General features: G+C 47.8%; 1 protein-coding gene across 2 annotated transcripts in view; it reads left to right on the top strand.

Annotated features, from left to right (window-relative positions):
• Positions 1 to 12,703, top strand: part of Sh3pxd2b (SH3 and PX domains 2B) — a 79,402-nt gene that overhangs the window by 60,181 nt on the left and 6,518 nt on the right. The window contains exons 9-13 of one of the 2 annotated variants that reach the window (XM_029484044.2): positions 118 to 201; positions 2,596 to 2,713; positions 5,328 to 5,554; positions 7,101 to 7,150; positions 8,261 to 8,386. In XM_029484044.2, the coding sequence (XP_029339904.1) occupies positions 118 to 201; positions 2,596 to 2,713; positions 5,328 to 5,554; positions 7,101 to 7,150; positions 8,261 to 8,386 (605 nt within the window). The remainder of the gene's footprint in view (positions 1 to 117; positions 202 to 2,595; positions 2,714 to 5,327; positions 5,555 to 7,100; positions 7,151 to 8,260; positions 8,387 to 12,703) is intronic. The other variant, XM_021177399.3, reaches the window with a different exon arrangement.

Raw genomic sequence — 12,703 nt, 5'->3', positions numbered from 1 at the left:
ATACTCAGGTAGATCCCTCCCAGGAGAACACTGCTAGGTGCTGTCAGGCTTACAAGCCCTGGAGTATGCTCCCATTAACTCTGCCTTCTGCCATCCTTCTACATGCTTCCTGACCAGTGTCCTGGAGATACTGCTCTCTGCCCCGGTCTGTGGGTCGCCGCCGGACTCTGGGGGACTTGTATGCCATCAGCTGGCGTCAAGGTGCCTACCCTGGGAGCTTTCTCTGCATTTACTGCTTGGAGCCAAGTCCCTGCATCTGCATGAGCTCCCTGCTCTGGGACTGCCCATGCCTGCTGCATGTTAAAAAAAAAAAAAAAAAACATGGTCTTGTCAATCTTGTGTGTACAAGCATGCAGGATGGGGAGGAGTGGGCCTGGGGTATCTGATGGCCTTGGAGCTTGGAGGTGTCCCAGTTTACAAAGATGCCTAGATTTTCTATGATGGTGACTGTGCAGCCCTGTTACTTTTACCAGACTTGAGTCACAGGAGAATAAAGCCAGGGTGATGGTGAGTTCCTCACACCTGTAACCCTAGCACCTGAAGGCTGGGACAGAAGGATCATGAGTTTGAGGACAGCTTGCGCTATGTAATGAGACTCAGTCTTTAAAAAAAAAAAAAAAAAAAAAAAAAAAAAAAGGAAAAATACTGACTCATACCACTGAAAAGCTAGAACTAGCTCCAAGAAAGATTGGATGCACCCTTGACACCTCTGCTCTATTCTGTTCCATTCACACAGTTCGATTCCTTGAGACACTGGTCCTAGGTACCTATCAGGGACAGTCACCAAAACAATCAGCTGCTGCTGCTGTTGTTGTTTCTTCCTCTTCCTCTTCCTCTTCCTCCTCCTCTTCCTCCTCCTCCTCCTTCTTCTTCTCCTCTTTTTTTGTTTGCTTGTTTTGTTTTTTTTTTTTTTTCAAGACAGGGTTTCTCTGTGTAACCCTGGCTGTCCTGGAACTCGCTTTGTAGACCATGCTGGCCTCGAACTCAGAAATCCTCCTGCCTCTGCCTCCTGAGTGCTGGGATTAAAGGCGTGCGCCACTACCACCTGACCAGCTTCTTCTTCAGCACAGGCACTAGGACTATCCCCTCTCACTGCCAAGAGTTCTCCCACTGTGTGTCATCCCGAAACCAGTCACAGCAGCCAGGCTTTGAAATAACTGTGACTAGACCAGGGTCACATGCCATAGGGGTGGCTGAGCCCCCAGCAGAACAGGCTGTGTTTGCACAGCCCTGAGCTCAGGCTAGTGTCTCTCTGCAGCTCTAGCATCCCAGAGCTTGAGAACCCTCCCAGTTGGAGCCCAAGGAGACCCAGGGCTCATGGGTTTGGATGCATTCAGGACCCAGGTAGCCCCTTCCCACCTGGACCACACAAAACTACTGTGCTAGGCTGGCAGAATCCTTCATTCCTTCATCCTATCCCAGCCTGGTGCCTGCTGATTCAGCACAAGAGGAAATAGCTGACCATGCTGAATATAGAATGTATGCCAGAAGTCAGCACAGCCCCTTCAGAGCTGGTCAGCAGGCCATTTCAATAAATAAATAAACGCCTGTGGGCTTCAACCTCCTCTGCAGCAGCTGACTAGCAACGGATGCCTCAAGGGTTTTCCCAAGAACTGTGAGCGCTAAGTAATAGCTGGCTCAGCCACTCACCTATGGACTGAAATGTCACCTAAGAACGGCCCTCTCATCTCCTTTCTGGGCTCCTCTGGGTCATGTGTCCATGTTTCTCTGTGACACTGGAGATGGCAGTTGCTCCCTTCCTCTCCTGAGCACTGTGTCCAGGGGCTGCAAATGAGCAGGATCTCGGGGCTGCTGTAATAACACAGTGGGAGAAAGCTCTGAGGCAGGACTGTGGGCTATAAGGATGGAGCTGTGGCTTGTGAGGAGAGTGGTGTGGGAAGCAGCCCAGCCATGCAGGCTGTAAGCATGGTTGGATCAGGGCTGCAACCCAACCAATAAAAAGCCACTGTCTAGGTGATGAGAAGTACTCTCTGTCCCTTCCTAGGTGGCAATTTTAGCTTCATCTCTGAACTCATAGTCTCAGCTAGCAAGAACCAGGAGGTACCCAGGGGGCTTAACTCACTGTGTGAGCAAGGTGCACTCCTTAGGGTGGGATTTCAGAATATGCCTCTTTCCTAAACAGAGGCTCATTCATAAAACAATTGCCAGCTTTTCCAGGCACATTCCAGTGCTGGAGATAAAGATATGACTGAGATAGACCAATCCCTGTCTTCATGGATGGAGATCATACTCCTTCAGAGGAAAGACTTGAAACAATAATAAAGGTCATGTTAGTTAGAAGGTAATTCCTGGAATGGGGGTGGGAGGTTAACCTGAGCAAGGGAGATGAAGATGCTGTGTGTCAGAACGTTGCATGAAGTCATGGGCCCTGACTTTGAGACACAGATTGTCTGAATACGAGGGTGATTCTTTGATGCTGAGGGGGTCAGAGGGACTGGGGCCTCTAAGAGCTCCATGGGAGCCTGAGGAGCCCAGAAATCTCAGAGAGAATTTCCCTCTGTGTGATTCCAGTTCACAGCCAGCATCCTGGCTCCTCCTGTCTATTCCTCACCCCATCACCCTTTGTCCCTGCAGAGGAGAAATATACGGTCATCTACCCGTACACAGCTCGTGACCAGGATGAAATGAACCTAGAGCGAGGGGCTGTGGTGGAGGTCGTCCAGAAGAACCTGGAGGGCTGGTGGAAGATCAGGTACCTCCCTGTGGCTGGGTGGAGCTTCTAGGTCTCTCGTGAGCTCCAGCTTCACAGAGTCTGTGAGCAGCTACAGACAGGTGTCATTTTTACCTCAGCCATGAGTACACCTTGGTACAGTTTGGCCTCCCTCCCTGCCCATATCTTTCCTGTAAAGTCCAAACAGACAAGACCTTTGAGTTCCCCAAGCCTCAGAGAAGAGAGGGCTGTTGTATGTTTTACAGCATAGTGTGGGCATACAGCAGGCCACTCTGTCAAGTCTGTGTAAGCATACTGTGGTGTTGGCAGAAGCCACCCAATAAAGCCTTTCTCAGAACTCACCCCATCAGTAAATGACATGTGACTGTCATAGTACCATAATACAGACGGTCACCCTGGAACCTCACAGCGCTGGAGTTCAGGGGGGTCTCAACCTGGCTCAGACTTTGAGGCAGTTGTCAGACGAGTGTAAGGGTCTCCTGAGGCTGGGAAGTATGGGAGCCCATGCCCTCCTCACCCCAGAGCTCCTCACCCCAGAAGACGCTCATCCTCCATTTTGTGCTGCCTGTGCTGTGGCTTTGTGTCCCAATGATGGCCAGAGGAGGTGGATTGTGCTGCATTCAACTAGCTTTTTCCACTTAAAGCAAGACTTATTCTCTCTTAGAGGGCTTTGAGTTTGACAAATGCTTGATTGTATAGATTTCTATCTCCTTGTAAATTTGCCTCCAGTTACAAGTGACCTGTTTTTTACTGAAACCTAGGCCATTTTGTTTTTAAAGTAGCTCTTTCTCTTTTCTTTTCCTTCCTTCCTTCTCCCCTCCTTCCTTTTTGAAAGGGGGTTGCTATACTTAGAGTGCCTGTCCTGGAACTCACTCTATAGACCAAGATAGCCTGAATCTCAGAGGTCTACCTGCCTCTGCCTCCTGAGGGCTGGAATCAAAGGTGTGCATAACTTCTTTAAGTGGTGCTTAATGAGATTTGGCTCTGCCGTGTATCATGACTAGTTTGCTGGGTTTATTCCTCTTTCCCCAAAGGTATGGGGACCTGTTTGGAGAGGAACTAGTACTAGTAGCTTTTGGTGGGGTTGGCTGATCTCCATAGTGTAAATACCTGTCTTGTGGCCACTTTCAAGTCACCAATGAGATGCCACTAAATGCGGAGCTCAGAAGATGCAGTGGGCTCTCGTGAGCCAATGTGCACTTGCTCCAGCACATCTCTGGTCCAAACAGGCCTCTCTAGTTATTGTTTTGAAACCCGAGCTTTGTCATGTGAGAATTAAATGATTGTTGCCTTTTAAGGGATAGTGAGCTGGTGTGTCAGAGTCGCTGTCATTCTTCAGTGCAGAGGTACACCATTCATGTCTCAGTGTCTTTGTGTCAGCCGGCCCAGAGCCCTTTCCTGTCAGTGTGAGGCTTTGCACCAGGAGCAGGAGCTGCCTGGAAAGGGCCAAGAAGAACAAGTTAAGAGATCTGAGTCCATTTCTGCCACAGACTCACTTGTAAACCCGAGTGAGGTATTTAACACCAATGGGTCCCAGGCTTCTTATCTTTAAAACGGATCCCAATTCCAAATGAAAATCCCTTACCTGAAATGCATGAGACCAGAAGTCTTTAGGATCTGGGACGTTTTCATCGTTGGGGAATGTTGCCTATGTGTAATGTGATGTCTTGGATTTGAGGAGGGCCATTGGTAAACCCAAGATTCACTGTGTTGCATATATGGTGTATACACACAGTTGGAAGATGAGTTTATGCGAGTCTAATGCAGCTGCATTTTGACTGTGATCCTTCACATGAAGTCAAGTGTGGAATTTTCCATTTGTGGTGTCACATTGATGCCCAAGAAGCTTCGCTGGGAGATGGGGGCCATCTTGCCAATGTTGGCTGGGTTCAAACACATAAGAGCTGTAAAGTGCTTAGGACAGGACTAATAGAATAGGTGCCCACAGTGCTGGCTGTCACTGTAATGACCATCACCATCACGGTGGTACCTCAAGAAGACAGCTCTGATGCAGAGCTTTATTGCCGTTCGCCCGTGATCCGATATGCCCATTGGCAACTTGTCCCCTTGGCCTTTCATTTCTTCATCGAATTCACCAATACCCAGTTGCTCGAACCTAAGGGCTTGTGTTCTAACTAGGAGACAGGAAATCCACAGCCGGATGCACTTTGCAGATGCAGGTGCGGGGATCACAGAGTGTGCAGAAGCCAGGGGGCCGTCATGGAGATTGGGCCTCATTTGAGACTCAATGACATTAAGTAAAACCTGGGAAGAGGAGCAGGTGCCACCAGGAGGGAGAGAGAGGTGCTTGTTAGAGACCTACCAAGAGCAGTGCTGTGGGGAGGTGACTAGCAATGGTGCGTTTGGAGACTTCAAGTAGAAGGGGGTGTATGGGACATGGTGGTTGTTGGGAGAGGCAAATGGAGATCAGGTGGGGAGGGCCTGGAAGGCCAAGCTGAAGGCTTAGGCATCATCAGAGGGCAATGAGTTGCATGGAGCCTTTGACCCACAACAGTTTGAATCCACTGTCCACCATCCTGGACCACATGTATAGAATCATGGCTTCATTCCCACCCCTTCAACCCCCAAAAGCCCCACAGACCAACCTGACTAGACTCCTTCCCCTTCCTCCCAGGTTCCAGGGCAAAGAGGGCTGGGCCCCTGCTTCCTACCTAAAGAAGAACAGTGGGGAGCCCTTGCCCCCAAAGCTGGGCCCCAGCTCACCTGCTCACTCGGGTGCCCTCGACCTGGATGGTGTTTCCCGGCATCAGAATGCTATGGGCAGGGAGAAGGAGCTGCTGAACAACCAGAGGGATGGCCGGTTTGAAGGTCGCCTCGTGCCCGATGGTGACGTTAAGCAGAGTGAGTGTCGCCCTACCCTGGCTCAGACAGCTGAGGTCTATCTGAGCTTAGGCACCTCCCTTCTGGCATCCCTGCCATCTGATGATATCCTGAAGAGAACATAAAAGCTTGGGGACTTTGGGTAACTCACGGAGACCACTGGACCAGCAGATCTCAGAATCTGAACAGTTCCTTCCTTAGATTACTCCAGTGAGTCATGACGATCGTCTCCTGATTAGCTCACTGCCTCCTCCTTTGAGGGACTGCTTTTTGTTTTACAGATAAATAAATCAGAGAAATAAGACCAAGGCTATTCACCTGGTAACAATGGGCCTAAGGGAGAAAAGCTGACCCCATATTGGGTTTGCTTCACCCATTTTGCTTTTTCAGAGCTTCCCTATTTATATTTTGCTAATTGTATCCTCCCCACACTGAGAGCCGGGCTACCCAAAGCTGTCTGCCTTGTACCTGGAACTGTGTCTCCAACATCCTGTGCTGGTCCTGAGGGCAGCGAGAATCTGTGGAGAAAGGACTCCACACCTCCCAGAGATGAGGGCTGAGCTTCATGCTGTCTGCAGGAGCCTAAGTGCTGAGAGCTTCACAACTGCTATAGGCCATGGCAGGGGTTCTGGCCAATCCCAAGTTCTATGATTCTGGTCTCTCATGGTCAAGACCACAGCCCACTAATAGTAGGGGACCAAATGAAAACCTGAAGTAACATGACTTTGTAGGACATTCATATGTTAAATCAAAGTCTCCTCCCACAACACACACATGTACACACACACACACACACACACACACACATTCACACCTTGATTAACAATGGCTCATTTGATCCAGAGACTCATTTCCATTCAACATAACAGAGCAAGTTTGTGTCTACAGCTAAGATGATACTTCCATGCAGTCAAGAATCTTGGTTTCCAACATCTGTTTTATGTTGCCCTCATCATCCAGTGTGGGCCATTACTGTCCAGCCAGTGAAAGGCAGGGAGGGGTGACATAGCACAAATGCTCCACCTTCCCTCATGTTCCACTGGACTTATTGAGTGGTAACACTAAGCTGCACAGAAGTCTAGAAACAGTAGTTCTTACAGGGGTGCTAAATGTCTTAGCTAAGACTCAGGTATTTTCTAACATAATAGAAGATGAGGCAATAGGTATTTTATGTTACTTCTACTGCCAGGGAGAGGTAGGTATCCATTAGGCTGTTCCACAGAAAAGGACCTATGGCTCAGAGTCTAACAGTAATTGTGTCTCGTGCTGGGAGCTTGAGTCTGGGCCCAGCCCTGTATAGCTCTGAGTCCATCCATGTTTTATGCCCTGAGTGAACAGCCTCCCATTACTTGGTGCCAATCATCTATTGGAATATAGAAAAGGTCCAGGGGAGGCCATGCTGATGGAGGGTCCCCAGACAAGCATGAGGAAGGCATAGCCCGGCTGTTCTCACATGTGGCTTCTGGACAGAGAAGGGAGGGGTGAGACCCCACCTGGTTCCCACCGCTGGGAATCTGTCTGTGGAGCTCTGAGTATGAATAAACTGGAGTCTTATTTTCCCCCATAGGATCACCAAAGATGAGGCAAAGACCCCCTCCTCGCCGGGACATGACCATTGTAAGTACACACTTGCCCTAGAGCCTCATCTCCTTAGCCTGGGGCTTGTCTGGGACACCCACTAGACCTCTCATTTCCAGTATTTTTCAAGCAGTTCTTGACAACAACACAACCTATGTATAGCAGGTCCAAGGTTAGACAAGGCACAGGTTTATCTGCAGTGACGTTGTTATTCTGATCCATTTTTCACTCTAAACGTGCATTTACTTATTTATGTATACACAGAGTCTCACGATATAGCCCAGGTTAGTCTGAAGCTCTCTATGTAGACCAGGCCAGCCTACAACTCGCAGAGACTCGCCTGCCTCTGCCTCTGAGATGCTGGAATAAATGAGTTTCGACACCATGCCCTACTTCTAGGTACCTTTTTAACCAATGTAGGCTGAGCATCCTTATTCCAAAAATCCAAAATCCTTCAAAATCTTGACCCTCTGAGCACCAACAGGATACCAAAAGTGGAAAGACAATTCCATACCTGACCTCACGTGACGGATCACAGTCAAAACACAGGTACACTAAATATATTGTAAAATGCTCTACCCTGGCTAAATACACATGAAGCATAAATGTATTTTGTGTTTGAACTCGGATCCTGTCCCCAAGATGGCTCACTGTGTATTCAAATATTCAAACTGTAAACCAATGGTGATCACAAGCAGTTTGGAAAGGAATTGCTTTGGAAATATCTGCCATTGCTTGGGTATCTGTCCAGCACCATAAATACACCAGGTGTGTCACTCAGTAGCATATTTTATAGTCATAGCAGATATACCAAGCCAGTAGTCTTAGGATTCCCGTTCTACAGGAGATGAAGCAGAAGCTTGGCATGGCCCTTCATCAGCATTCCAGCCCACCTGGGTCAAATTCAAAGACCTGAGGTCTTCCCATAGCCTCGCTGCCTCTTATATTCAGACCTTTGTGTTTTCCCAAGTTCTCACCATGTGCCCAGATGTTGTGTGTAACTGTAAAGTTGAGGGGCCAGGGGAACCTCAAGTAGGAGGTGTGACAGTCAAGCCCTCCTTGTTTTGCCCCTCAGAAGCTAATTAAGCTTCCTTGATGTTGTGTACCTACCCCTCCTGACTCATTCAGCCCTGTATGTAATCCTGACAGCCTCGAGGCCTCAACCTGCCGAAGCCCCCCATCCCACCCCAGGTGGAGGAAGAGTACTACACCATCGCTGAGTTCCAGACCACCATCCCAGATGGCATCAGCTTCCAGGCCGGCCTAAAAGTGGAGGTGAGCGTCTGCTGCTCTTCTTCCTTCCCGGCATTGGCTTCTCTCATCTCACCTCCTGCTATGGGGGAGGGGAGGAGAGGTTAAAGGCTTTATTAAGCTATTGACTATATATACATGCATAAACATATCCCAAACTCTTTGCCACTTTGTGTGTACGAGTCACTGTTTTCTTTTCCTTGGAGTTGTGTAACCATTGCCACACTCCAGTCCCAAAGCCCTTAGCAGAAACCCTGTCCCATCAGCGAACACTGGTCTCCCTTTTCACATCAACCCACCCTGGACTTTCTGACTAGAAGTGGAATTATACAGTATATGGCTGTCTTGGTTTGGGTTTTATTGCTGTGAAGAGACAGGATGGCCAAAGTAATTCCTCTAAAGGAAAACATTTCATTAGGGCTGGCTTAACTGTTTCAGAGGTTCAGTCTGTTATCATCATGGAGGGAGCATGGCAGCCTGCAGACAGACAAGGTGCGAGAGAAGGAGCTGCGGGTTCGGCAGCCTGATCTGCAGGTAGCCAGGCAGAGGCTCCTTCTGCCAGACTTGAGCATGCATATATATATGTATGTATATATATATATATATATATATATATATATATATATATGTATATGTATATGTATATATATGTATATATATATATATACACACACACATATACATGTATGTATATATACATATACATACATATATATATATGAGAGAGAGAGACCTCAAAGCCTACCCCCAGTGACACTCCCCCTCTGGGGGGGGCAAACCTATTGAAACCACCACAATGGCTGTGTGTGGCTGGCTTATATTTCCTTTTCTTTTTTAAAATTTTATTTATTTTTATGTGTATGGGTGTTTTGCCAGCATGTATGTCTATATACCGTGTGCCTAATGTCTGTGGAGGCCAGAGAAGGGCATCAGATCCCTGGGGACTGGAATCTCAGATAGTTGAGGGTTGCTATGTGGGTGCTGGAATTGAACCTGCTTCCTCTGGCCAGACAGCCAGTGCTCTTAACTGCTGAGTCACTCCTCCAAGCCCCTCTCTTACTTTTTAAGAAGATGTGTTTATTGTATGTGTGCACATGAGACTCATTGCTTGCAGAGGACAATGGACAATTTTTGCACAAGTCTCTCCTTGTTTTGAGGCAGGCTCTTCTGGTTATTTCTGCTGCCGTACTGCCTATGCGAGCTTCTGACCAATACTCCTTTCTCCAGCTCCCGTTTTGCCATAGGAGTTTTGAGACTGGGCTTATAGCCACCAGGGGTCCAAGAATTAAACTTGGGGCATTAGTGTTACAAAAAGATTCTTACCCACGGAACCATCCCTTGGTCATATGTTCCTCTTTCTGCCGCCACCTGCTTCCCCTCTCCTGTCCTGCCCCTCCCATACTCTGTCTGCATACTCAGATCCCTAGGTAACCAAGGTAAGTCCTTTCTATCTCATGTGTATCTTTTATCTTCACAAACATAGGCATGAAAGACGTTTCCCATGTTCTTGAGAAAGCCTGCAGATAACGGGAGAGCAGCAAAGAGCAGGAACTGAGATCTAGCAAAGATGCCTCCTGACAGAACAGGTGGTCTGACCCCTGACACCCCTACTTCTGCTCTGTCATGAGTAAGCTTTGGCCAGAGCTTCTTATCCCTACTTCAGGAGGCAGAGATTAAACCTGCACATCTCTGACATGCCTATAATCCAGTCACTCCGTGTTCCCAGGATCATATCTGTGGTTTTGATAAGCATTTAAGAAAAATTAGCAGGGCAGTAGTGGCATACACCTTTGATCTCAGCACTCAGGAGGCAGAGGCAGGTGGATCTCTGAGTTCAAGGCTAGCCTAGTCTAGAGAACAAGTCCCAGGACAGCCAAGGCTATATAGAAAAAACCCTCTAAGTTGGGGAGGGCAGGGAGATTACATCTCTGTAGAACATGTAGAAACTTTTTGGCTTGTCATTTTTCCCCAAAACAATACAATATAATTTCAACTTACCTGCTTTTCTACCTACCTATAGAATATATGTATATATATATTATAAAATATATATGTATATTCTATATATAGGCAGAATATGTATTCTGCCTACAGTACATATGTATTACATATACATACACATATGTGTGGATATTGATATATTATACTGTATATTTTGTATCATATATATGTGTATATATGTATATGTATGTATACATATATGTGTGTGTATGTGGAGAGAGAGAGAGAGAGAAATCTAAGATAAATAGTTTATCCTTTCGGCATCCTGTTCAGTCTCATAGCTCATTAACTTGTTCCTCAGCTGTTCAGTATGTTCCCAATTTTCATTCAATGGTGGTGATGTTCATTGCTGTGCATTCTCAACTCCTCCTCACAGCTGCCTGTTCTGGCCTCACCCGGTCTTTAGTGGTCTTCTCTAGGGATGGAGGTTTGACTCACTCACAGTCCTGTTACCGGCATTAACTATCTTTTTCTCGGTCATCAGTTCTTTGCGTTGTTACTGATATGTATTGCACTTATTCCATGGAATCAGAACCTGTTTTGGCTGCAGGGGCCAGAGCTCAGAAATAGATTAGCTGCTTAGCATCTGTGAGACCCTGCATCCCACTGTCAAACACTATAGAATGAAGGAGAAGACAAGACATCTGCGAGTCAGTCTGTGGAAATACGTGCAAGAGATTATTGGCTTCTAGAGACTTCTGAGCCAGCCACAGAGCAGCATCCAGTCTCTGTGACCACAGCCTGCATCTTCACCATTGCAACCTACAGTCTCCCATACAAGAACAGGAGCAAGGACAGAGGCTAGCCAGGCTGACTGTTAGTGTCTTCCTAGTTACTCCCCAGTCACGTGCTTGTTTCTTCCCACACCTCCCTCAGTGCCACACCCAATGTCTCTTACCCTTTGTAGATTTCTATGTCCTCTGAGAAATTGTGAGGAGTCGCCTGAGGATCCATCCCTTCTGCCTGCTTCCCTTTGAGCTGGGCTGCAAATCCACAGCTTTTCCTTACATGTGCTGCATAAAGACAATTGTCTATTCCATCTTGAAACCAGAAGCTCACACTGTAGGCTATGATGGGCTGTTCCTCAGAGAGCTGAAAAAGCACTGTGTGGTTTTAAGACATAGCTTATATGGGCTGGAGGACAGCTCTGTGGCAGCGCATAGGTCAGGTGTGCACACACAGACTGGATTTCATTCAAGAAAGGAAGATAGAGATTCTTTGACAGTATATATCCTACAGTTTCTGCTAACGCACAGGGCTGAACAGTAAGCCCTGCCACACAGGCTCAGATGTGGCTCAGATGCGGCTCAGATGCTACCAGGGATCCTTGGGGTTTCAGCAGTGCATCGGAGACACTGGCACCTGATGCAACTGCATGCAGTGGGGAGATGTCATGGCGTTTCCTTTTCTGACCCTTCTCTATTCTTGCTGAAGCGGGTCCAGTGACAAATTCATATCCATCTCTCTTCTCGACCTCACCCTGTCAATGTAGTACTAGGTGTCCTGGAACTCACGGTGTAAACCAGGCTGGCCTAGCTCACAATGCTTGCTTCTGCTTCCCACGAACTGGGCTGATGTAACACATAAAGAGTGCACTTGCATGCTTTCACGAAGATGGCCCCCTTTTGCTTGTTTGAACATTAGCAAATCTTGCTGCTGTTACCACCATTAAAGTGGTGGAGCTACGAGCTAGCACCCAGAACTTTGGGTTCCTAAGTTGAGTCTCCAGATGCTGAGACTGTGGCTGCTCTTCTTGCTGTCAAGCCTCGGTCCTTATGGCTCCTGTGGCAGTTTCTCGGGCCAGGCACTGCTCTTCCTGAGGGGCAAGGGCTGGCAGTACTCAGAGCCCAGCTGCCTGCCCTCCCCCACTCACCCTCCTCAGAACCCTTTGCCCAGCCCTCTGCTCTCCTGAGGTTCTGCTCTGCATCTGTAGAATAGGATGGCTGTCCCTGGATCACAGGGAGGTAGTGAGCATTAGCTTTCCTGTGTACAGAACCTGCCTGGCAATTGTAGGTGTTAGTTTCTAGGACTGCCGTATCCCATAATACTCAGATGGGCTGGATTAAACACAGTGATTTACCTTCTTATTGCTGCTGGAGCTGAGGTCAAGGTGCCTGGTGGGTATCTCCTGTGGCTTCTTTTCTTGGCCTACAAATAGCTATCCTCTTGTTATGCCCTCACACGCATAATTCCTGCTCTCTATTTACAAATCTCAGGCCTGCTTTCATGACCCATTTACACCCAGTTACCTCTTTAAAGACCCGATCCAGATGCAAGGACATCTGGAGTACTGAAGGTGAACGCTTCAGGTAGGGACTTGAGAGCACACTTCAGCCTGTC

Source organism: Mus caroli, unplaced genomic scaffold (assembly GCF_978045245.1).
Source record: "Mus caroli unplaced genomic scaffold, Mus_caroli_1 scaffold_13, whole genome shotgun sequence".
In the NCBI taxonomy this organism is placed as follows: Eukaryota; Metazoa; Chordata; class Mammalia; order Rodentia; family Muridae; genus Mus; species Mus caroli.
This window is presented reverse-complemented; position numbering and strand designations above follow the sequence as displayed.